At 37.4% G+C, this 25,257-nt stretch overlaps 1 protein-coding gene and 1 long non-coding RNA gene across 8 annotated transcripts in view; one reads left to right on the top strand and one right to left on the bottom strand.

Annotated features, from left to right (window-relative positions):
• The window catches only part of LOC133656135 (uncharacterized), a 217,827-nt gene extending 211,826 nt beyond the window's left edge, over positions 1 to 6,001 (bottom strand). For all 6 annotated transcript variants that reach the window (XR_009827106.1, XR_009827103.1, XR_009827102.1 and 3 more), the window contains exon 1: positions 5,905 to 6,001. This is a non-coding gene — a long non-coding RNA (uncharacterized LOC133656135). The remainder of the gene's footprint in view (positions 1 to 5,904) is intronic.
• Positions 1 to 25,257, top strand: part of col5a1 (procollagen, type V, alpha 1) — a 143,533-nt gene that overhangs the window by 97,052 nt on the left and 21,224 nt on the right. For both annotated transcript variants that reach the window (XM_062057011.1, XM_062057012.1), the window contains exons 29-48: positions 4 to 57; positions 595 to 702; positions 1,975 to 2,028; positions 8,418 to 8,471; positions 8,572 to 8,616; positions 8,687 to 8,740; positions 8,818 to 8,862; positions 8,942 to 8,995; positions 9,071 to 9,124; positions 9,204 to 9,257; positions 12,504 to 12,611; positions 16,761 to 16,850; positions 17,135 to 17,188; positions 17,305 to 17,412; positions 17,489 to 17,596; positions 20,900 to 20,953; positions 21,024 to 21,077; positions 21,160 to 21,267; positions 21,345 to 21,398; positions 21,471 to 21,578. In XM_062057011.1, coding sequence (XP_061912995.1) covers positions 4 to 57; positions 595 to 702; positions 1,975 to 2,028; positions 8,418 to 8,471; positions 8,572 to 8,616; positions 8,687 to 8,740; positions 8,818 to 8,862; positions 8,942 to 8,995; positions 9,071 to 9,124; positions 9,204 to 9,257; positions 12,504 to 12,611; positions 16,761 to 16,850; positions 17,135 to 17,188; positions 17,305 to 17,412; positions 17,489 to 17,596; positions 20,900 to 20,953; positions 21,024 to 21,077; positions 21,160 to 21,267; positions 21,345 to 21,398; positions 21,471 to 21,578 — 1,422 coding nt within the window. The remainder of the gene's footprint in view (positions 1 to 3; positions 58 to 594; positions 703 to 1,974; positions 2,029 to 8,417; positions 8,472 to 8,571; positions 8,617 to 8,686; positions 8,741 to 8,817; positions 8,863 to 8,941; positions 8,996 to 9,070; positions 9,125 to 9,203; positions 9,258 to 12,503; positions 12,612 to 16,760; positions 16,851 to 17,134; positions 17,189 to 17,304; positions 17,413 to 17,488; positions 17,597 to 20,899; positions 20,954 to 21,023; positions 21,078 to 21,159; positions 21,268 to 21,344; positions 21,399 to 21,470; positions 21,579 to 25,257) is intronic.

The raw sequence follows: 25,257 nt of genomic DNA on the forward strand, positions 1-25,257 counted from the left end.
CAGGGAGAAGACGGCTTTCTGGGCTTCAAGGGAGACATGGGTATCAAGGGCGACAGGGTAAGTCTCTCTTTGTTTGCGGTTTTTGTTTTTCATCCCAGCTGGTGTGTGTGTGGGACTGTGGGTAATGAGCAAACATGAGGTTGGCGTTGCTGCTGCCTCGTCCACTTTCTAGTTGTAACCTCCACAAGTTAGGGCCCGGAGTGCTGGGCTTCCAGGGTGGCTTTGTTAAAGAGCTTAATCATCAACGCTCGCCTCAGCCTGCACTTCAAACACCAACACACACACACACACACTCATGCACACACTCACTATATTGAGAAAGAAATCAATGGCGCTTTAAAGCCTCCAAACTCCCTCAAGACTTCCTTTGCTCTGCCAGATAAAAGCAAGGATTTTGAGCAGAGGATGACATGCTCGGACCAGAAAATGACAATTTTAAGCCGCTAAAAAGTGTGTTACCATGCTATATTTAGCTGTTCGTGAATACAAATTCCCTGAAGAGAAGGGACTCATGCTGTGAATCATCAGGATGTAACATCACACTTAAGGCTGCTCCTGTTTGTTTATGCCTTCTTTCTACATCTCTTTCTCCAGGGTGAACTCGGATCGGCGGGACCCAGAGGAGAAGACGGGCCCGAAGGTCCTAAGGGTCGATCGGGTCTCCCTGGAGATTCCGGTCCCCTCGGCCCATCTGGCGAAAAGGTACGTTTTTTTTTTCCTTACAAAATCCCAAAGATTCCTCCGGGCTTCCCGAACAACGATGCGTCACAAATGTGTCATTGCGTCATCATCAGGCCTAACGAGGTGGAACGCCACACTGCTGCTCCTTTGGGAGCAAACAACAGATTGAGTTATTTGTTCAACAGAACTAAACTTCAGTCTTAACGATACAGGACTATTTACTTTATGAGTACAAGTCGGTTGATTTTTAGCATTGTTTTTACTTTGGGATGTTGTCATATCATATTCAAATATTTTAATATTTGGACTAGTTAACTCCAATATGGATTTATATATAATATACAGTATGTAATTATATATTATACATCATATAAATATATATTATTTGTATTTTATTTATTAATTCTATGTATTTTTTTAAATATATTTTTTGCTGCAACATTATTACAGTATATATGCTTTATATTATTTCATAATTATAGTTATATTATTTATTTTAGTATTATGATTATATATAATATATAATACTCCAAAATGGAGTATTTATCATATTTTATTATAATATTTTCAAAGCACTATCAATCAATCTAAAATCGAATTTTATGTGTATAGCCCTTAGTCACAAGTGCACAACAACATCCCTTGATCTGAACCCATAAAACTCCAAAAGCCCCAAATGGGGGAAATTATAAAAGTATGTTACTTAATGTGTAAAGGTTGGGTGCATTGATATTTAGCATTGTTTTCACTTTGGGTTGTTGTCATTATATCATACACAAATATTCTAATCAATGGAGTATTTAAATCCTGTATGGAGTTATATGTAATATTATATATAATTATATTATCCGTCTATCCATTTTCTACTGCTTGTTCCCTCCAATTATATATATTATATAATTTGTAATATTTATTTATGCATTTATTTTTTTTATTATTTGTTGCTGCAAAATTATTATATATTTTTATTTGATGTTATTTTATATATATTTTTATTTGTATGTATATATTTTTTTTGTTTTGATTATTATTATTATAATATATCATATATAATACTCCAAAATGAAGTACCGGTATTCATCATACTTTGATTATAATATATTCAAAGTAATATCAAGCAATCATCACAAGTGCACAACGACGTCCCCTGAGCTGAACCCACACCTGGGCAAGGAAAAACTGCAAAAGCCCAAAATATGAAAAATATAAAAATATATTATTTAGTAAAGTAAAAGTTGAGTCGGTCAATCTTTAGCATTGTTTTCACTTTGGGTTGTTGTCATTGTCTCGCAGGGTAAACTTGGAGTACCCGGCTTGCCAGGATACCCAGGAAGACAAGGACCAAAGGTATTTTGGAACGTATTTTGACACACATATCTCCACGTGTACATGGGTATTTTTAGAAAATAAAAATAAATATTTTGGCCTAATTTTAATGATAAAAGCTCAGAAAAATATTTTAATAATGTTGAGCTAGATGTTGCACGACCAGAACTGTTTAAACAAACTGATATTTTTTCATTTAAAACAGGCTAAACACAAGTAGATATGCTAACACTTTATATACATTAGGTTTAAATAGCCTGCATGTCAACTTTAGGCCCAAATAACAAGCACTAAATCGCATGTGCCAACCATAAAAGCTGTGGTTTTTTTCTGCAATTATTTCAGAATGATCCAAACGCCATAAAATGCATGTTGCAAGTAGTTTTTTCATATAGGAGACATATTATTGCCATTAAAAAAAACATCAGGCGCCTTAGGTCATCCGGCAGCTATAAAATGTCCTTGCTGAATAGACAATATAATTAATATTTGAATTTATGACGGTCCAAATATGTTGACACGCACACGGATGGATTATTCTCTCTTTGCAGCACAATCGCCTGCTTTCTCAAAAGCCATTTGTGCGTAACTGTGCCAGTTTGCACATACCTTTCGAACGTGTTAATGTAGATGCGAAACAACGGTCGGAAAAAAGTTTTGTCATGAATAAATCACACTTAATTATTATATTGGCATCTCTTCCCAGTATTGTGGCCACTTGAATAATTGGCGCACATTCTGCATGCGCATGAAGACAAACACGCTAAATAGTTGCCGCTGGATATTTTGCTCACTTAAGCGACACGATAGCTGTCAAATTCGATTACATTTTCAAAATCAGATGATTCGCATTTCTGCAGTTTGATAAATTATGATTAATCTCAGGGAACTACTTGCGAGCATAATTCAAATTGAATTTGAAAAAAGACCCCAACGTTTTGACACAAATGCAATTTTACAGGCAAATTGTCATAAAGGAATATTCGTTTTAATGTTTGACTTGAGTGTACGTCGTTTTTTTGATTAAAATAACGTTTATCGAAAGTACGAAATGTTCATAATAATTAATAAATTGCATAATTAACCTGCATTTCAATGTTTTGTGATTATTCACAATGAATTAATGCGTTAACTTTGGCCTTGTTCACACTACAGATCGATTCCGATTCTTTTGCCCATATGTGACCCGTATCGGATTCTTTCTAATGTCAATGTGAACAGTGCAATTCGGAGTTTCTCATATCCGACTCGGGCCTCTTTCGCAAGTGGAAATCTTTCACACGACTAGAACGTCGTCAAAACGTGACGAGTGTCACAATTATTCGCCAAAATTGACAGTTGCAAAACAGTTAACGGAGCAGAAAAACAGGTGGAAACAAAATGTTTTAGGAACTTGGCGTGAAACTTGCACAACTTCTGTCTACTACTGTGCAATGTTACCCTTCGAGTGCAATACATCCGACACTAAATGTTATCACTCCGGTACTCTTGTCTTGTTCTGTATATTGTACAGTATTTTGTATATTGTACATGATTGCTTATTATTTTTATTGGATAGTAGTCTATTTATTTCAATTCTTATTTTTTTAAATCTTTATTACTTTTTGTGTAATTTATTTTTATCCCATATTTGTTCCCACTACCGCACCTTAAGTTGGAGTCCTTCATCTCGTTATATGCAAATATAATGACAATAAAGTCCATTCTATTCTCTCCTACTGCGCGTCTACACTCTTCAAGCAGACGTCGAAGCAAAATATCACGTAAAACTGACAAAGCCAAAATCTTCCTAATCTTCTACAAGCAATAACTCAGTTTAGAAAATGTTGACTCTGATTACGCCAAATCCTTGAAAGTTGCCACAAATGCGCCAGTGCTGAGACCGACTAGAGCTGAAGCCGCGTTTACTTCCGTAAACACTGCAGTGCTTGCGACGTCAGGATGTCATGTCTGCATGCGGGTCGGATTGCATTCACATTAGAAAACACATTTTAAAGTTAAAGTTCCGGCGATTGTCACACACACACTGGGTGTGGTGAAATTTTTCCTCTGCATTTGACCCGTCCCCTTGTTCACCCCCTGGGAGGTGAGGGGAGCAGTGAGCAGCAGCATGGTCCGCGCTCGGGAATCATTTGGTGATTTAACCCCAGTTCCAAACTGAGTGCCAAGCAGGGAGGCTACGGGTCCCATTTTTTGTAGTCTTTGGTATGACTCGACCGGGGTTTGAACTCACAAACTCTAACCACAAGGCCACTGTAATGTGAACGGCCACTAAAAAGATCGGATTTGACAAATAAATCCGAAGTAGTTTTGTCTCCTATATCAAGGTAATAGGAGACAGAGGCCTTGTACACATTGCAGGTCCATTCCGATTTCTTTTGCCCATATGTGACCTGTTTTGGATTTTTTTTACGTCAATGTGAACAGATCAATTCCGATTTTTTCCAAATCCGACCCAGGCCTCTTTAGTATGTGGATATAAATCAGATATGTGTCGAATTTGACTGTAGTCTGAACAATTGGTTTGCGTTCATCCGACCAATACGTCATAAAAAAGCGCTAAGCGTAATCATTTTTGACCAAATTTTTTTTTTAAAAATCAGAATTGGACATCCTACCTTGTAGTGTGAGGATAGACAAAGTCTACTATTATTAGTCAGGCCGTGACTCTTTGGGCACCGCGCGATTCGATTCGATTCTAGGGGTTAATGATTCGAATCAGAATTGATTCTCGAATCAAAATCTTTTTTTTACTAACATTAGATGCCAGTTCTACGACTAATTACATTCCTCCATAAAATAGATGAATGTTTATTTTACTTCAAATAAACTTTGTTTTGTTTACAAAATACTACCCAAACATTTCTAATAAAGTCAAGTACCAATAAGGCAATAAGCGAAGTGTCCAACACGTCTCTTTTCTAAAGTAAATCTGTACAGAAGATTTGGCCATCTACATAAGATTAGAAAAAATGTATATATATATATATATATATATATATATATATATATATATATATATATATATATATATATATATATATATATCGGCGGTCACTCGAACGAGTATGAAGATCCCTCAAGTTGCTGGCACGGCCACTCTACCAACCGAGCTATACCGTTTAATAATATATATTATTGTTAGTAAATTTAGTTGTACTTTTTGCTTTTTCAACTTTTGCTGTTGCTTCTTTTAGATTTCTTCTTTAATTGTCATTTTTAAAATGGCCAAGCTGCAACACCCGATAAGTTATTATGTTACACACATCTATCGATCAATTATGAAGTGCACAATTACGTCAACATTCAAGTGATTCGATTTTTTGGGCCTGATCCGGATCATTGCTTCTACGTTACGGGCCTCAACCTTTGTGTGTGCGCACGCCGTCTGGCCTCCACCCACAGGTACAAAAAGAGTGAATGACTTCCAAAAAAGTTCAATCCGTTTTTGTTTTTTTCATTCCACCTTAGATAGCTCAAAAAGTCTGTGTTCAGGTCTTTTTTTTTACTATTGGGAGGTTGGGCATGGCAGAGGTCCGCTTCATCCATATTTAGTTTTAATGGGTTTTTTGTATTGATTATTGATATGTATTAGGGATGTGTCAATCGATCAGCCACCCACCGATACCGCCCGATTTTAATGAAAAAAAATAACAATAGCCACTATTACAGCAAAAAAAAGGGCATTGCATATTATCTTAGATATGATTATCAAGTATTTTATCAAGTATTATGACGGTGCTAAACATAAACACCGAGAGCAAACAGGAGCGGGCGTGCTAGCTAAGCTAGCTACAGTATTAGCTGGCTAAACTAAGCTAGCTAAACTAAGCTCGCTAAGATAGTAAGCAAAATGAGTCTGGAGTGTAGAGAGAGGATAATATAACGGCTCTTAACTGTTGGTGCGTCAAAGTTTGTCGCGTCCAGAAGTACACGGCACGTCGGGAGGGTGGCTTGATCCATGAATTGGATATGTCGACCCCAAGGGTAATATATGTCCGTATATGATCGATACTAGAGTGATATATAACATTTTCTAACTTCTTAAAAAATGTTTGTTGTTGTGTTAATGTTTACACATTTAGGGAATAATTACTTGGATATATAGGAAGACTTTGAGGTCAAAAGGGATTTAAAAGAGTAATAAATAGTAGTAGTTTTGTTTAGTTGTGTACTCTTTACATTGTTTTACTCAAAAAACGGTGTGTTTTTAAAAAGGAAATAAGGAAGTAGTTTAAATACTGTGTTTATATTATTTTAGTGCCACTTGCATAAATACATCGAAAAGTTTACAGTTACATGATATTGGTATCAGCCAGTATCACTCATCATGAATGACCAGTATCAGAATCAGCAGCATAAATCCTTAATATTTATACCTTTTTATAAATACCTTCCTGTCTTTCACAAAGGGAGTAAACTTAATTCAAACACGTCAAAGTTATGGTGAGGATGAATTACCAGTAAAAGCTTTGCTTCTTAGATTTAGACTTAGACTTCCTTTTCATTGTCATTCAAATTTGAACTTTACAGTACAGATAAGAACGACATTTCGTTGCATTAGCTCATGGTAGTGCAGGATTAAAAAAAGCAATAAGGTGCAGATATAAATAAATAGATTACTGTACAGATAAATATATTGCACTTTTGCATATGCATCCACGTTTATGGATGTATGTTATATTGTCTTTATATTTCAGCCAGTTAATCCATTTTTGGGGGGAATTGAGGGGATAATTATGATGCGTTCAAGAGTCTTACGGCCTGAGGGAAGAAGCTGTTACAGAACCTGGAGGTTCTGCTTCGGAGGCTGCGGAACCTCTTTCTAGAGTCCAGCAGTGAAAACAGTCCTTGGTGGGGGTGGTAGGATTCTTCCTACTCCTTTTTAAATATGATGAATTGTGCAAATGGAACCACACGACATTCCTTGATGTAAATTGCTAACATACCTGAAACAAACAAACGCTAAAAAAAAAGATAACCTAATCATAACCCCTGCAGGAAAGAGCAGGACATAGTTTTCAGCTTTACACTAAATGTTAAAAATACAGTTGCGTATTAGACCTAAATATTAATTAAAAATAAGGCAGAGGTTTTATTTAACAATAATATGCAATGTTTTTGGCCACCTTAACATTAGACACTGTTTGAACAGTAACACTGTGTTTGAATATTTCATTGGTTCTTTGGCATACCACAGTTTGAGAAAATCCCAGCGTATATGTGGACTAGGGTTGTACGGTATACCGGTATTAGTATAGTACCGCGATACTAATGAATCATATTCGGTACGATACCGCCTCTGAAATGTACCGGCTACTTCTAAATCACTAATCCTCGCCTCCATGGCGATAAATAAAGTGAGTTTCTTACAAGTATCATCCCTGCAGGACGAGGAATAACTAAACATGCTTCACTACACACCGTAGCTCAGCGGCATCACAATGTAAACAAACGTCATTGGTGGATCTACACCTAACATCCACTGTTATTATACCAAGTACAGGAGCGTATTTAGTCGATACTACTATGATTACATCAATATTTTTTTAGCATCACAAAATCTTCTTTGGTTTTTTTAAAGTTTATACTATGTTTATAAACTCAGGAAATATGTCCCTGGACTTTGAATATGACCAATGTATGATCCTGTAACGACTTGGTATCGGATTGATACCTAAATTTGTGGTATCATCTAATGTAAAGTATCCAAACAACAGAATAATAAGTGATTATTACATTTTAACAGAAGTGTAGATAGAACATGTTAAAACGGGAAATAAGCAGATATTAACAGTCAATGAACAAGTAGATTAATAATTCATTTTCTACCACTTGTCCTTAATAATTTCGACAAAAATAATAGAATGATAAATGACACAATATGTTACAGCATACATCAGCAAACTAAATTAGGAGCCTTTGTTTGCTTACTTACTACTAAAAGACAAGTTGTCTTGTATGTTCAATATTTTATTTAAGGACAAACTTGCAATAAGAAACATATGTTTAATGTACCCTAAGATTTTTTGTTAAAATAAAGCCAAAAATGCTATTTTTTGTGGTCCACTTTATTTAAAAAATGCTGAAAAGTACCGAAAAGTTTCGAAACACATTTTTGGTACCAGTTCCGGTACCAAAATATTGGTATCGAGACAACACTAGTAGCGTATTAGGCCTAAATATTCATTAAAAACAAGGCAGAGGTAGGATATACAATATTTTTGGCCACCGTAACATTAGACACAGTTTGAACAGTAACACTTTGTTTGAACATTTAATTGGTTGTACTACAGTTTGAGAAAATCCCACCGTACATGTGGACCTATTATTAGCTGTGAAAGTGACATTTTCCATGACATTATTACAAGGAGTGGAAATAAACGTGTCATCGTTGTTTTGGCACGCAGGGATCTCAGGGTTTCCAAGGCTTCGCAGGCGCCAACGGAGACAAAGGAACTCGGGTAAAGTAAAATATTTTGGCGATATATGACACGTTTCAGTGAGTACTTCTCGTAAGTGATAACGTGCCATTGAGCGTCCTCTCGGCTTGTGTTTCCACAGGGAACGGCAGGAAAGCCGGGTCCACGTGGGCAGCGAGGACCGACGGTGAGTCTTCGTCGGGCCGCCATTTCCAAAGTTCTAAACGGATTATTCCTAACATTCTCTGTCCCCAAAGGGTCCTCGGGGGGAGAGAGGACCGAGAGGACCGACTGGCAAAGCTGGACCTAAAGTGTGTAAACCTGCTCACTTAAAAGTTCTGATGCTTGCATGGACATCTTTATCAGTGTCTCTTGTCGGCCTTGCCAGGGTAACTCGGGGACAGACGGACCACCAGGACCTAGCGGCGAGAGGGTAGGTGACCCCCGGAACTTCCTCACTCGTCACGTGACTTTTAATCAAAGTGTAACCAGTGCTTTTTTGTGTGTGCCAGGGTCTGCCAGGACCTCAGGGACCGACAGGATTCCCCGGACCAAAGGGCCCACCCGTGAGCCCGAACGCCTCCGCAACGTGACTTTTCTCCTCTCCGTCGCTCCACTTACCGTTTTGCTTGGTCTCCTAGGGGCCCGCAGGGAAAGACGGACTTCCTGGACATCCTGGACAGAGAGGAGAGACTGTGAGTGAGAGGAGCGATCAGTTCTCGCCTCGTCTCAGTCAGACGTAACAATTGTTCTTCCCCTTCTGTACGCACTCAGGGATTCCAAGGGAAGACCGGACCTCCTGGACCCCCTGGTGTGGTCGGACCTCAGGTAAACGCGCTTGACTGCTGCTATCGACTGTAGGAAGGGGATTCATATTGGCCCCATTCGTCAAGGTTTACCTGACACATGAAACGTGACGAATTGGCTGGAGCCAGACGGCAGTAGAGTGTTGAATATCTTCAAATGTGTTTTGTTTCTTCCTATCAATACTTCCTGGTTAAAAGTGTATTTTATGTCATCATTAGGGTTTAAAGTTCAAGTTAAAGGAAAGTACCAATGATTGTCACACACACACTAGGTGTGGCGAAATTATTCTCTGCATTTGAGCCATCACCCTTGATCACCCCCTGGGAGGTGAGGGGAGCAGTGAGCAGCAGCGGTGGCCGCGCCCGGGAATCATTTTTTTGGGGATTTTACCCCCAATTCCAACCATTGATGCTGAGTGCCAAGCAGGGAGGTAATGGGTCCCATTTTTATAGTCTTTGGTATGACTCGGCCGGGGTTTGAACTCACAACCTACCCATCTCAGGGCGGACACTCTAACTACTGAGTAGGTTCATTTGTCTAATTAGTTTGCGATACAGACGGGTACAGGATTCCGTACTTTTATAGGCATCGACCAAAGTCCGTCGGTACTACCGGGTATCGATTAACCTATCTATGCCTTTTGCTGCACGTGACGTCACATAAACGCCGTAAAGATAAAGTAAAGCTACCCGCTTTCAAAATGCACTAGCTCGACGCTAATTTACATTGAATTTGCCATAAGCGGGCTACAATTAGCATGAGCAATTTTTACACCAAATCTGGATATTAAAACTTCAACTGAGATGAATGTTACGTCAAAACGGTTAGTAACAAGCACAAGACTTACAGTATAAACACTTTGTAGGGCACAACATGACACGTTCAACCTCATGTAAAAAAGCGACTTCCGAGTTAGATAAGGTACCATACAGTACTGCCATCTTATGTCTTTGAGGTGCAACTGCATTGTAAATGAGACTCAAATGGTCTAAGACAGGGGTGACCAAACTTTTTCCACTGAGGGCCGCACACGGAAAAATTAGAGCATGTGGGGTCCCGGGGACCATAAAGGGTCTCAGTCATTAAAATGTTAAAAATAAGTCAGATTATTATTTTTTTAAATTATTTAACACTTACAGTAAATCTCTATATCAACTTCAAGTTGATATAAAGTAATACAAATTAAAAACATTTTTTTATGGCTTTTCTTTCGAAAACAACTTAGTTTTTTTATAGTAAAACTGAAATATGCAGTATTTAGTAATTAGAGCCCTAAAATATCAATAATGCAGGACACCATTGATTTTAATTATTTCATATTTTTGAGTAATCACAGTGAAAAGATAAATAAAAAATCACTAAATATATTTGGGATCCAAAAGGTGCCCCACTCATAAAGTGATACATTTTTATTAGGTTTTTCTTTTACTTTCAACACTTAAGTTACGAGATCAACTTCAGATATATCTGTCCATTTTATGCTGGAACAATTATTTTGTTTGTTTTATGCGCTTTTGTCAAAGAAGACTTTGATGTTTTTATATGGCTACTACACAATATATGCATAATTTACCACATAAAACATTTTAAAGTGAAATATTTGAAGTAATTGGAGCCCTGAAAATAATTCATTATAACATGGATTTTTTGTCATTATTTTTTTTTTTTGAGCAATGGCAAAAAAAATAAAATAAAGAAAGACAAAAGAAAAAAAACAGCCTACATGGCAGCTTTTGTGTCAACATTGCAACTTTTTCTCGTTAGATTTCACCTCATTCCACTTTTTTTAATGTTCTTTTTTATTTTTACAATAGTATTTCCAGAATGTGTGGCGGGCCGGTAAACAATTAGCTGCGGGCCGCAAATGGCCCCCGGGCCGCACTTTGGACAGTTATCATAATCAGCTCATTTTGATATGTTTCATAATAAAAATAAAATGTATTATTAAACAACTAATATTTATTAACACACAAAAATACGGTACTGTTTAATACCGGTATCGATTCCCAGGTACTAGGGAAAGGTACAGTATCCATTGTGTGTGAATAAGCTCATGCAAAATGTCAATTAATGAATAACAGGGCGTTTAATATGAAATTTTACCGCTAAGATATAACAAGCCCATTCCTGCTCTGTCACTGATGCAAATATAATTGCACATTTCCCCAGTTATTCCTTTTGAACCCTGTTGCACGCGCTAGTAATACTGAAATACTGGATTCAAATCGCAGTCCGAGGCATATGCAACTTGTTAACTACTTTTAATTTGTTATTTTGCACCGAAAAAATGATTTACTGAACAATATATTTCCCAATTATTTGTTTTAGTACAAAACACGCATGAAATAAAATTGTTTCATATACATTACAGGCCAAAAGTTTGGACACACCTTCTCATTGAATGTGTTTTCTATATTTTCATGACTATTTACATTGTAGATTGTCACTGAAGGCATCAAAACTATGAATGAACACATGTGGAGTTATGTACTTAACAAAAAAAGGTGAAATAACTGAAAACATATTTTATTTTCTAGTTCCTTCAAAATAGCCACCCTTCGCGCTGATTACTGTTTTGCACACTCTTGGCATTCTCTCGATGAGCTTCAAGAGGTAGTCACCGGAAAAGGGTTTTCACTTCACAGGTGTCATAGTTTTGACAATCTACAATGTAAATAGTCGTGAAAATAAAGAAAACACATTGAAATGAGAAGGTGTGTCCAAACTTTTAGCCTGTACTGTAGATAAAGTGTGAAAAAAATGTAAAAGCGCGGGCTTAGGGCCCCAATTTAGCCCTATTTTTATGTAAAGTGATCACATTTTGAGCTTGATCCGGATCATTGCTAGTATGTCACCGTACGTTCACGGCACGTGCCTCAACTTGCGTGTGTGTGTCCGCCTCCATCCACAGGTACAAATAGAGAGGATGACTGACGAGAGGGATCCCTTTGTTTCTTTCATTCCACCTTAGTTAGCTCAAAAGGTCGGTTTTTATCTGTTAGATTACTATGATCACCATGCTAGAAAACATTTTGGCCCGTTAAACATTACAAGTTTTACTGTACTTACTTTTAGCATTTACCTCATTACTTATCATGCGTGAAGTTTTGGTAGAAAAACAGTCACGATAACAGTGTCCTGAAGACAAGTGGTCCTCCCACGCAACAAATGCTTCACTTCTTTTCCACACATTTGATTTCCCAATATTCTTCTTTCTTTCCTTAAAGTTTGGCCTTACCTTGCTCTGTTCCCTCTGTGAATCTACAGGGACCGACGGGCGAGACAGGGCCGATGGGAGATCGCGGCCACCCCGGACCTCCGGGTCCACCCGGCGAGCAGGGTCTCCCTGGATCTGCAGGAAAGGAAGGAGCTAAGGTGAGTCCAGATTAACACGGCGGGTTCAAGTGCCCAATTAGGATTAGGATTTGTACGCCTGAAACAACCCAAGTATGCAAAAATGCACGTAAAATAATGATAGTAAATAAACTATTAACTACTAACTCTTTAATTTGGCCTGTGAGATGTCATAAGTTCAATTAAGCATTGCACCGCGGAGAGTATTAAAATTACATTTGAATACTATATATTTGACGCCAACTTGTGGACAGTTTAGTGAATCCGAATAATGGCCCTAAAGTTTACTTGACAACTATACCAAAGCATTTACTTATATGACACAATCCACACAACCTTCCCTAGTCATGGTGCAAAAAATATGCAACCAACATAAAAGTCAACATGTATTGTGGATAGTTTAGTATACCCCGATTAATGACCCTAAAGTTTACATAACAACTTAACACAGCATTTAGTTATATGACACAATCCACACAGCCTTCCCTAGTCATGGTGTAAAAAATATGCAACCGACATAAAGGTCAACACACATGGTCACACATAACACAACCTGCTCACTGAAGTTTGTGGATATTATAAAAATCTAAATTACACCCATTTAAATCCTTCAGAGTGCATGATGGGAAAACATCTAAAACACTCTCTCCACACTAATCCGTGTTCGGCGCATTTTAGCAGCTTGACATTTTTTTATTAATTATACATTTTTAAGGAGGTCCTCACGGAAGTAAACAAGGTAGGAGTCAAACTTTCACATACTCTTAATATCCAATTATTTATATATATATATATATATATATATATATATATATATATATATATATATATATATATATATATATATATATATATATATATATATATATATATATATTTATATACAGTGTATATATATATATATACATAATAAAATATAAAAATATATATTTATATAAAAATATATAAATAAATAAATACAAATATATATATATATATGTATATATATATATATATATATATATATATATATATATATATATATATATATATATATACATATATATATATATATATATACATATATATATATATATATATATATACAGTATATACATATATAAATAATAAAATATAAAAATATATAAATAAATAAATACAAATACATTATATATATATATATATATATATATATATATATATATATATATATATATATATATATATATATATATATATATATATATATATATATATATATATATATATATATGTATGTTACACACACATATATATAGTAAAGCCACAAACAGCATTGACCGTGGCCGTTTATTTATTTACAGTGGGTGTGTTTTGGTAGATAAAATTGTATTACAACACATTCTTTAACCTTAATGTACATTTTCTCTCTCAACACTATGACAACAAATTTGCAAGGTCAGTGATTTATTTGAGTTTAGGGACAAAATAATTTGTCGTATTTCATCAGATTTTAAATTAATCGACTTTTTGTATGGGAAAAATTCCAGCTGTAAACTGGATTGAATTTAATATTTGTCAACACGATTTTTCATCACATGACAGCTGCTAGTAAATAAGGATATTAATATTTCTTATCGACACTGGTATTTATCTTATTGGTACTATATGTAATTGGTGTATATACAGATGTACAAAATGTGTTTTTACATACATTTTTGTACACCAGCAACATCATGTAACATCTCACAGCAGGGAAGTCTTTAATCAACATCTCCTTTTTAAGTCTTAAACAAGTCAACTACGTTTGCTAATGCTGTAAATAATATTTATGTATGAGAGCACAAACCTTTTACGTGATATTTCCTTTCAAATAGGGCTGTGAATCTTTGGGCACCACACAATTTGATTCGATTCGATTCTTGGGGTTGACGATTCAAAAACGATTCTCGATTGAACAATTATTTTTTTCAATAACATTGGGTGCCTGAAGTACTTTCCTCCATAAAATAGATAAACATATCCGATACATTTCTATATTACTTCAAAGAAAAACAATTCTGCCCAAACATTTAATATAGTGGCTGGACTAGGGTTGTACGGTATACTGTTACAAGTATAGTACCGCGACACTAATGAATCATATTTGGTACTAAACCACCTCTAAAAAGTACCGGTCCAGCCACAGTATGTAATGTAAATGTAAACAAACAACATTGGTGGATCTACACCTGAGATCCACTGTAATGATACCAAGTACAGGAGCGTATCTAATCAATACTACTGTGATTACATCGATATTTTTCATCGTCACAAAATCTTTCTTCCTTTTTGTTTATTTATATGATGTTTATAGACTCAGGAAATACGTCCCTGGACACATGAGGACTTTGAATATGACCAATGTATGATCCTGTAACGACTTGGTATCGGATTGATACCTAAATTTGTGGTATCATCCAAAACTAATGTAAAACAGCCAAACAACAGAAGAATAAGTGATTATTACATTTTAACAGAAGTGTAGATAGAACATGTTAAAAGAGAAAGTTAAAAGTAGATTAATATTTAATTTTCTACCACTTGTCCTTAATAATGTTGACAAAATAATAGAATGGAAAATGACACAATATGTTACTGGAGCCTTTGTTTGTTTACTTACTACTAAAAGACAAGTTGTCTAGTATGTTCACTATTTTATTTTATTTATTTTAACATATGTTTAATGTACCGTAAGATTTTTAGTTAAAATAAAGCCAATAATGGCATTTTTTGTTGTCCCCTTTATTTAGAAAAGTAATCGCAAAGTACTAAAAAGTATCAAAATACATTTTGGTATTGGTACCGGTACCAAAATATTGATATCGGGACAATACTTAGGCTGGACAGGACAGACTTAAAAGAAGACAAGTTCACTGCAAAAAGTCAGTGTTCAAAAACAAAAACAAAAAATACAAAAATGAGGGGTATTTTATTTGAACCAAGCAAAATTATTTGCCAATAGAACAAGAACATTTGGCTTGTCAAGACTTTCCAGAACAAGTAAAATTAGCTAACCTCAATGAACCCAAAAATACCTTAAAATAAGTATATTCTCACTAATAACAAGTGCACTTTTCTTGGTAGAAAAAAAAAATGGACCTTTTTGTTTAATATGTTGAAAAATATTCTTAAATGAAGTAAATGCTCGTGTCATTATCTTGACATAATGATATGCGCTCGGCATTACATTTCTTGAAACCAGCAAACTTATTCTAAAAACTAATGTATTGTTCTTAATGGAAAGGCAACCGCTTGTTACTCTCGGGGTCTCCTCGTCGCTCAGGCAAATCATATGGTCTAAAAATGCATTTTTCCATCGATAACATGACATCATCGCGCCAAGTGCGTGCTCTTTTAGTCAATTAGTGCGCATATATACAGCCCGGCCCCCGGCCAAATTAGTTTTAATTGTAATTTTGAGGAATTTATCTGAATGTGCATGAACTATTTCTGTTCAAAATTGTTCGAAATGTTAAATGTTTAGATATTAACTTTCAGTTTACTGTACTGTGCCAACTGTGCTACTATATGAGTACGTATTTCCTATTGTTTCATTGAAAATAAAACAGCAAAGTCCATTTGGCTGTCATCTGTTTTAATTATGAGACACAATTGTGTCAATCATGATTTTTTTTTTCCATGCTTGAAATAAGAAAGTATTACCTTAAAAAAGTAGTTTTATACTTGTGAGTGTTGATGACACAGCTTTGCAACAGTTGGTATTCTAGTTTCAAGCATGTTTTACTCAATATAGGTCATCAAATCTCAGCAACAAGCTGTAATATCTTACTGAGATCATTCAGGACCAAAACACTTAAAACAAGTAAAACACTCTAACATAAAATCTGCTTAGTGAGAAGAATTATCTTATCAGACAGAAAATAAGCAAATATCACCCTTAGTTGAGATATTTAATCTTACTTAGATTTCAGTTTTTGCAGTGTTACAAGTAAGAACCGCGGTTTATTCGATTTTTTTTTTTTTTTGACACCCCTAATATCAAATATATTATATATATTGATGCAATCTTAGGTGGGTGTGCATTTTCAGCATTTGTCCTGAATCATAACAGTCCTAATTAAGAACCGGTACCTACTGGTGAATATAATGGGAAAGAAAAGAGCTGTGCATGGTGACACTGAATTGTGCTGTTGCCTTGTCAAACCACAGGGTGACCCGGGACCCGCTGGCCCCTCCGGTAAGGACGGCCCACCTGGACCCAGAGGTTTCACCGGAGAGAGAGGCCTCCCCGGACCTGTGGTGAGTGCCGATCGCAAAAATTCCGCAGCTTTGTCATTGCATAACAACCCGTGGGCTTTTTTTAAATGGCTGCGAGAGAGCGTGCCGGGGGTTCACGGTAGCTCGGACCTTGCGTGGGCGTCCCCAGAAGAACACCGTGCTCCGGGCTTGTTTGTTCATATTTCTCTCTTCGTCAGTTCTCAACTCGGCAAATAGTTGTGTAATCCGCCCTTACTTGTGCTGTCGACGTCCACTCAGTGGGGTCTTCTTGTCTTCTGAAAGCGTCTCCTGACTTTGTCCTGCAGGGAGCTCATGGTCTGAAAGGCAACGAGGGTCCTCACGGTCCACCTGGCCCCGCTGTAAGTACCATCCCCACGTCTCCTTAAACATTCCTTACTGTACATACTGTATATACAGTGTACTGGTGTCAGCTTACGTAATAAAAGCTGCTATTGTTTATGCTCGCCTGCTGCAGGGGTCCCCTGGTGAACGTGGCCCCGCTGGCGCCGCCGGACCCACGGGTCTGCCCGGACGCCCCGGCCCACAGGGACCCCCTGGCCCGGGCGGAGAGAAAGGCGGACCGGTAAGTTCGTAGACGAGGTTGTAACCTGCAAAAGAGACAAACATGTTCCCCCCTGTTTGGATGCCACCAACCTCAGGGAGAGAAAGGACCTCAAGGCCCAGCCGGAAGAGACGGTATTCAGGGGCCCGTGGGCCTACCGGGACCCGGGGGACCGCCTGGACCACCTGGCGAGGATGGAGACAAGGTGGGTTCTTGACTGCGTACTTCAATCCCTAAATGATGGCATGTTCGGCTAATGTCGATGTTCTAGCACAGGGGTGTCCCAATTGCGGCCCCGGGGGCCATTTGTGGCCCGTGGCTAATTTTTCAAAAGCTCACGGCACGAACGTTAACATTCTAATATTAGCATGCTAGCTTGTTTGCTAATTTTGCAGATATAGACTTCAGCGTCAAATTTTTGGTTACTTGATGAATGTTACCATGCTAACGTTACTATGCTATTTTTTTTAGCTACTTTTGTAGGTATACACCTGAGTCATATTTTGGTACTTGATGCAGGTTAACGTTAGAAGGCAAGCATTTTAAACAAATTTTGCAGGTATTTTGGTACTTGACGCATGTTACAGTTAGCAATTTAACATGCTAACATTAGCATGCTAGATTTGTTTAGCAAATTTAGCAGGTATACACCTCTGCGTCAAATATTTTGTTACTCGACTATGGTACCTGTTAGCAAGCTAACGTTATGATAGATTTTTTTTTTTTAGCTAATTCTGTAGGTATACACTTCAGTCATATTTTAGTACTTGATGCATGCTAACATTAACAGGCCAGGATTTTAACCACATTTTCTGATATTTTGATACTTGACGCATGTTACAGTTAGTATTTCAACATGCTAACATTAGCATGCTAAATTTGTTTGGATAAACAAACAGGTATACACCTCAGTGTAATTTTTTTGTTACTTGACAAATGATACCTATTTGCATGCTAACGTTAGTGAACTAGTTTTTTTTTGTTTTAGCTAATTTTGTAGGTATACACCTCAGTCATATGTTGGTATTCAATGCATGCTAACATGAGCAGGTATTTTGGCACTTGACCCAGGTTACAGTTAGCAATTTAAATGGTAAATGGTAAATGGGTCGTACTTGTATAGCGCTTTTCTACCTTTTTAAGGAACTCAAAGCGCTTTGACACTATTTTCCACATTCACCCTTTCGCACACACACATTCACACACTGATGGAATGCGAACAAAATATTAAACTAAACTAAAATGCGAACATTAGCATGCTAAATTGTTTTGAGATAATTCTGTAAATATACACCTCAGTCATGTTTTAGTACTTGATGCATGCTAACGTTAGCAGGCAAGGATTTTAAACACATTTTTCTGTTATTTTGGTAGTTGACGCATGTTACACTTAGCATTTTAATATGCTAACATTGGCATGCCATATTTGTTTAGCTAAACAAGCAGGTATACACCTCAGTGTCATTTTATTTTTGGTACTTGACAAATGATACCCATTTGCATGCTAATGTTAGTATGCTAGGTTTTATTTTGTTTGAGCTAATTTTGTAGGTATACACCTCAGTCATATGTTGGTACTCGATGCATGCTAACATGAGCAGGTATTTTGGTACTTGACCCATGTTACAATTTAATTTAGCATGCACATTTTTTTTTGTATTAATTTTGCCGGTATTTCACCAATGCTATAGTTAGCATAGTACTGTTAGCATGCTAGCTCTTTTAGCTCACTTGTTTTGTTAATAGTCCTTAGCTGGCCAGCATGCTAACTGTTAGCAGTTCGGTTTGGCTTTGGCTCTAAATATTCACACAACACACAAAAAAATGCTGGGTTATTTTGCTAACCCGATTTATGGTTACATTTTTGGGTTATTTTTATGAAGAGCAATCCATTTTTTGGGTTATAAGGGTATTACTTTACCTCAATTTCTGGGTTTTCAAAACTATGAACCATTTTTGGGTTGAGTAACGCTGTTTTGGGTAAATGGCTTTTTTTTTTTTTTAAATTAAAAAGGTACTTTTTTTTTAAGGGAATTTTATTAATGATTAATCTCATTAACATTATTTACAATCACACATCTTATGTATATGAACATATGTTAGCATGCTGTATAGGACTACTATGACCATACACGGCAAAACATGTCACTCATATCTTGCTTTTGAGTATATTTTAATGGAATAAAAATAATTTTGATCAGTAGTTGGGAAGGAGTAGGACAAACCAGAAGTAAAATGTATAATTGTTGGCCAACTATTGGGTCAAGGAGCGCTAAATTGCGCAACCCAATAGTTGGGTTTGGAATAACCCAACATTGTAGTGAGCACAACTCAGCTTTTGTGTTAATCTAAAGGCCTTAGTTGGCCACATGCGTGGACAGCACCTTTAAGCTCTTATTTCCAAAATTGTGTACACTACTGAATTGGGATCTTATGTCGACATATGGACACTTATACTGCCATCTGGTGGTGTCAGAAAAGTATAACATACAATGGAATTTGGAAAAAAAAGTGTAAAAATTAAAATTAGCACGTCATTACACATGAAGTACACATTTGTGTACTTATGGACTAAATACATCATATCAAAAGATGATTTTTAGTTTTTATTCTAATTAGGGTCCAATAAGCCCAAATAGCAAAGAGAAATAAAAAAAAGCATGTAAACAAACACCTTAAGAGGTTTAATACATTCAACCCAATAGTTGGGTTATGAATCAACCAACATTGAGGTAGCACATAACTCAACTTTTGGATTAAATAATTAAACCCAATAGTTTGGTTGGGAATAACCCAACATTAAGTTATCATAACTCTACTTTTTGGTTAAATAATTCAACGCAAAAATGAAAAAATGTACCCAAAATGTTGAGTTAAAATAACTCATATAAGAGGTTCGTCCCTTTCTGAACTGGCATTCGGGTTAAAATTGGGTTATTTTTTAACCCAACATTTTTTTGTGTGAAAATTTGTGCCGAAATTGCATTTTCTAGTTCTTTGGGGGGAAAAAAGTCATACATTACACTGGTTTTGAATGTGGAAAAATACCAAAACGGCCCCCGCATACTTTGATTTGTCAGTCTGTGGCCTTGGGCACCCATGTTCTAGCATGTATCAGCCGGCATCCCCTCGAAGTAAAACAATTGCAGTGGAGCCGAGTGTTGTGTTATATAGACTAAAAATATGATCCCTGCTGCTTTACGCAACGCCGTGATCCTTAACGAGCCGGGACAGACAAAACAAAACAAAGCAGCGAGTGTTTACTGTGGCGATATAAAAGAATCTCACAGGCTTACACACTTTCTCATTAGAAGCAGACAAGGCGACCAGAATCCACGCACTTACTGTCAAGCCAAAAGTAAACTGGCGCTTGGCGAGATGGTTTTATCACCACCCCCCCAGCTTGTGTGGGCTCTGTCCTGTTCTTTGTCTGCTAATCACGACTCACAAGAAGCTTAAGTAGAGACAAAAGCAGACAAATCGATATCCATATTTCTGTGTTCTTCAGGGAGAACTTGGAGAATCCGGCCAGAAAGGAAGCAAAGGTGACAAAGGAGAACATGTAAGTCCACATCTTTTTTCCCGATGCTCTTCATTATTGTAAGTCAATACTTAACCCATGTGATCTACAGGGTCCCCCGGGCCCCAACGGACCTCAAGGACCAGTCGGAGCACCCGGTCCTGCCGTGAGTGTCTATTTTCAATGGGTTCCAGCTTCAATCCGATGCCGGTTTTATTGGTGACCGCTTTGTCTGTGCGGGTGTGCAGGGAGCAGATGGCGAGCCTGGTCCCAGAGGTCAGCAGGGTCTGTTCGGACAGAAGGGAGACGAAGGATCGAGAGGCTTCCCCGGACCCCCGGGCCCAGTCGGCCTGCAGGTTGGGAAACCGTAGCGGAGATTAGAATTGAAAAGTCTTGGCGTCGGTGTCGCTGACACGCTTTGTGAATTCTGCAGGGCTTGCCCGGTCCGGCCGGCGAAAAAGGAGAAACCGGTGACGTCGGTCAGATGGTAAGAACTCATGACGAAGGATAGGAATTCATGTGGCGTTATTACTAATTGTTGTGATACTTCCTACAAAAGGGCCCACCCGGTCCTCCTGGTCCCCGAGGCCCCTCCGGACCGCCTGGTGCCGACGGCCCCCAGGGACCTCCTGGTGGTATCGGCAACCCTGGTGCTGTTGGCGAAAAGGTAGGTTTTGGTACCTTCAGAGTAGTGCTATTGGCAGTCCTGGAGACCTGATCAGACTGTGGCGAATGACAGTTTCACTTCCTTCTGTCCCAGATGGGCAAACAAAACAAGCAAAGGAGTTGTTTGCTGCACACGTTGGCTGACTTGATTTGATTTATTGTTGCAGACGTGTGACAAAACATTCAAGGGTATACAACAGTACAACGGTATAATCAGGGGGTTTTTGTTTAGCATAAATAAACGCATGTAAAATGTCAATTAATGAATGACAGGATGCTTTTACCACAAAAATTCCGAGCCTCTTCCCGCTCCGTCTCTGATAACATTTTTATTGTTGCATGTGAAAATCAAACAAAGCAATAACATCATTCAGTTTAGAAATAACTAATAATACATAGTCCTGATAGGTACAACAAAGAGGGGGAAACATAAGATATCTTTTGAATAATCTATGAGTAAATTGATTTTATTGGCGTATTCATGGATAGATATATAAATATATATACTGTATATATAAATATATATAAAATGTATACATACAGTACAGGCCAAAAGTTTGGACACACCTTCTCATTCAATGTGTTTTCTTTATTTTCGTGACTATTTACATTGTAGATTGTCACTGAAGGCATCAAAACTATGAATGAACACATGTGGAGTTATGTACTTAACTAAAAAAGGTGAAATAACTGAAAACATGCTTTATATTCTAGTTTCTTCAAATCAGCAATCCTTTGGTCTGATTACTGCTTTGGACACTCTTGGCATTCTCTCGATGAGCTTCACAGGTGTCATAGTTTTGATGCCTTCAGTGACAATCTACAATGTAAATAGTCATGAAAATAAAGAAAACGCATTGAGAAGGTGTGTGCAAACTTTTGGCCTGTACTATATATATATAAATATATATATATATAAAAAAATATATTTTTCTCAGCTGTCGTCAGTATGGGCCGTGGCGTTACTCAGTTGTAATACACTTTTCCACCACATGTGAAATTAATGATAATATTAAACAGAAGAAGTCCGGAGCTAAAGTCTGAGGGAAGTTTCTGAAGCGCAAAAATGATGACTAACGTGGTGAAGCTGATTTTTCATTTCCACTTAAATTTCATTGACAGTTGACGAACAAACATATTCATTGTTAACTTTATTTATTTTAGCACAGCATATTTCTGTGCACATTTATTTCTGGTCATTTATTTACGAGTCCCTGCTTATGCCGTATATCTGGTTAGTACTTATTTTTCTAATCAGCCTGACCTAAGCCTAAGGTTTGTGTTGAATAAATAATAATCTTTGTGATTAACACATTTGACAAGGTTGTGAACTGTATTTATTTAGTATAAATAATACCAAGAGTAATATTATTAATTCAGTGTTAATTTTTGATTGGGCCTCAGGCCCCTCTGTAGTGGAAAAGTTGGGCCCCAAGGTCAAAAAGGTTAAGAACCCCTGATGTAATATAATATACTATAATATATACTAAATAAGTTTTGTTATTTAAGGTCAAGATTATTATATCTTGTTGTACCAATCAGGACTATTTGTCTAATCTTTGGCTTCTTCCTGCTCCTTTTCGGACACACACCATGTTCATTTATTTTTCTTATTTACCTTGTTAAAATTGTATAGAGGGGGACTATTTTTGGTTGATGTGATCGAAATCAAGGATAAAGGAAAACTTTCCCCCGTTAGTGCAGGACTTGTAAAAAGGCGCAATGGGTTTGAATCCCAGCCACAGACGTGTCAGGATGGTATGCAAACTTATGTTTGTAATTATGTTGCATTTGTTATTTTGCACAATGTGGGCGGATCCTACGTGGCTCCACTTCGACAGCGTCCATCTTTGTTGTTGGAGTCTACTGACAGATTAAATTTGAACCATTCTTTGTACTACTTTGTATTAGAAATGGCAACAGTGGAGGATGCATGTGCATGCACGAGCCAGTCTGCCCCACAACAAGAGGACAGAGAAAAAGAAGGAGCTTATTGACTACCGTATTTTCCGGACCATATGATTATAAGGCGCACTGCCGATGAATGGTCTATTTTTGATATTTTTTCATATATAAGGCGCACCGGATTATAGGGCGCATTAAAGGAGTCATATTATTATAATTTTTTTATAAATGTAAAACACTTCCTTGTGGTCTACATAACATGTAATGGTGGTTCTTTGGTCAAAATGTTGCATAGATTATGTTTTACGGATCATCTTCAAGTCGCTTTCTGACAGTTGCTTCAGGACGCGCCGTTTTGCGGGCGGTCTTATTTACGTGTCAAAAGACGGCGCTAACTGTTTTAATGACATTCAGACTTTACTTCAATCAATAACAGAGCAGCATCTCCTCATCCGGAAACAACAACAACACCGGAAATTTGTCCCGTGAAAAACCGTCCGACCGGAACTCTAATTACTAAAGTTCCTTGGGTAAATAATGTAAACTCACTACACCGATATGATTCAGCGCTTTCATGGCGAGTTGACTGACAGATATAAGTAAGAACTTTACACTACTTTATATTAGAAATGGCAACAGCGGAGGATGAATGTCCCATAACAAGAAGATAGAGAAAAAGAAGAAGCTTATCGACTATGTTGTCGGCACGGACTACAAAGGTGTCCAATTTTTCAGGATCCCAAATACAGATGAGAAGGTACGAAAAGTTGTTTTTGCATAATATTGCAAAACAAAACGCCAGATAACATGTCTTACCTTATACACACACCATAATAATACTCGTATGTTGAAGCACATCAAGCGGTGCAGCCTACACTTATCTCTTATGTTTGACTGCCATCTACTGGTCACACTTATCATTACACCATGTACCAAATAAAATTGCTTCGAGGTGGGTAGGCTCAACCAAACTTATTCCTTACATTAGGCGCACTGTCGAGTTTTGAGGAAAAAAAAGATTTTAAGTGTGCGTTATAGTCCGGAAAATACAGTACAATGGCAAACTCGCGCAAAGCTCTTTGGGTACATTTCGACCATTTACGGAGATAAAGGTCACAGAATCTGCAAATTCCAAACAGCTCGTTTGGAGGAAGTATGAAAGAAGGCAATATTGTTTTATAAATGGCCTCCATGGTTTGGATTTCATATTTTCTGGATTTATGCGGATCTCAAATACACAAACACAGGTACCAGTAGGTAAGAAACGTTGGTTTTGCATTATAGGTCCCCTTTAAAATAAGACCACCGTGGTCCGCTGACCGGCAGAAACGACTCATTAGAACCAGTAGTTTGGGTGTGCATCGACTGCTTGTACTTTTGCTCCCCGGTGCAAAATAGGGCCGATGATGTTCCGTTACAAAGTGGTTGTGAACAGTTTCTTCCTTTGGTCCGTGCCACTCGTGTGCTCGGTCTTTTTTTGGCGGCGGACAAAAATAATCACAGCTGAAGAGTCACAACTCAAAATCCGTTGGAATGGCAGCCGGAAAACAAAGCCTTATAACAAAGCCTGTGACGATTAGGAACCGTTAGAAAAGGTGGGATCCGTACAACGTCCTGTTTTTAGTAATGATTCATGAAAGCAAGGTTTTGTTCATTGGCTGGCCAGTCGTACCACACAGGTTGGCATTAGATGATGTGACAGGGAACGAGGATAACAGCAGACAGGAAGGTGAGTCAACAATCTGGATTTAGGAATGAAGAGGAGGATGTGCAAG

The sequence above is a fragment of the Entelurus aequoreus genome, linkage group LG08 (assembly GCF_033978785.1).
Source record: "Entelurus aequoreus isolate RoL-2023_Sb linkage group LG08, RoL_Eaeq_v1.1, whole genome shotgun sequence".
Taxonomy (NCBI): domain Eukaryota; kingdom Metazoa; phylum Chordata; class Actinopteri; order Syngnathiformes; family Syngnathidae; genus Entelurus; species Entelurus aequoreus.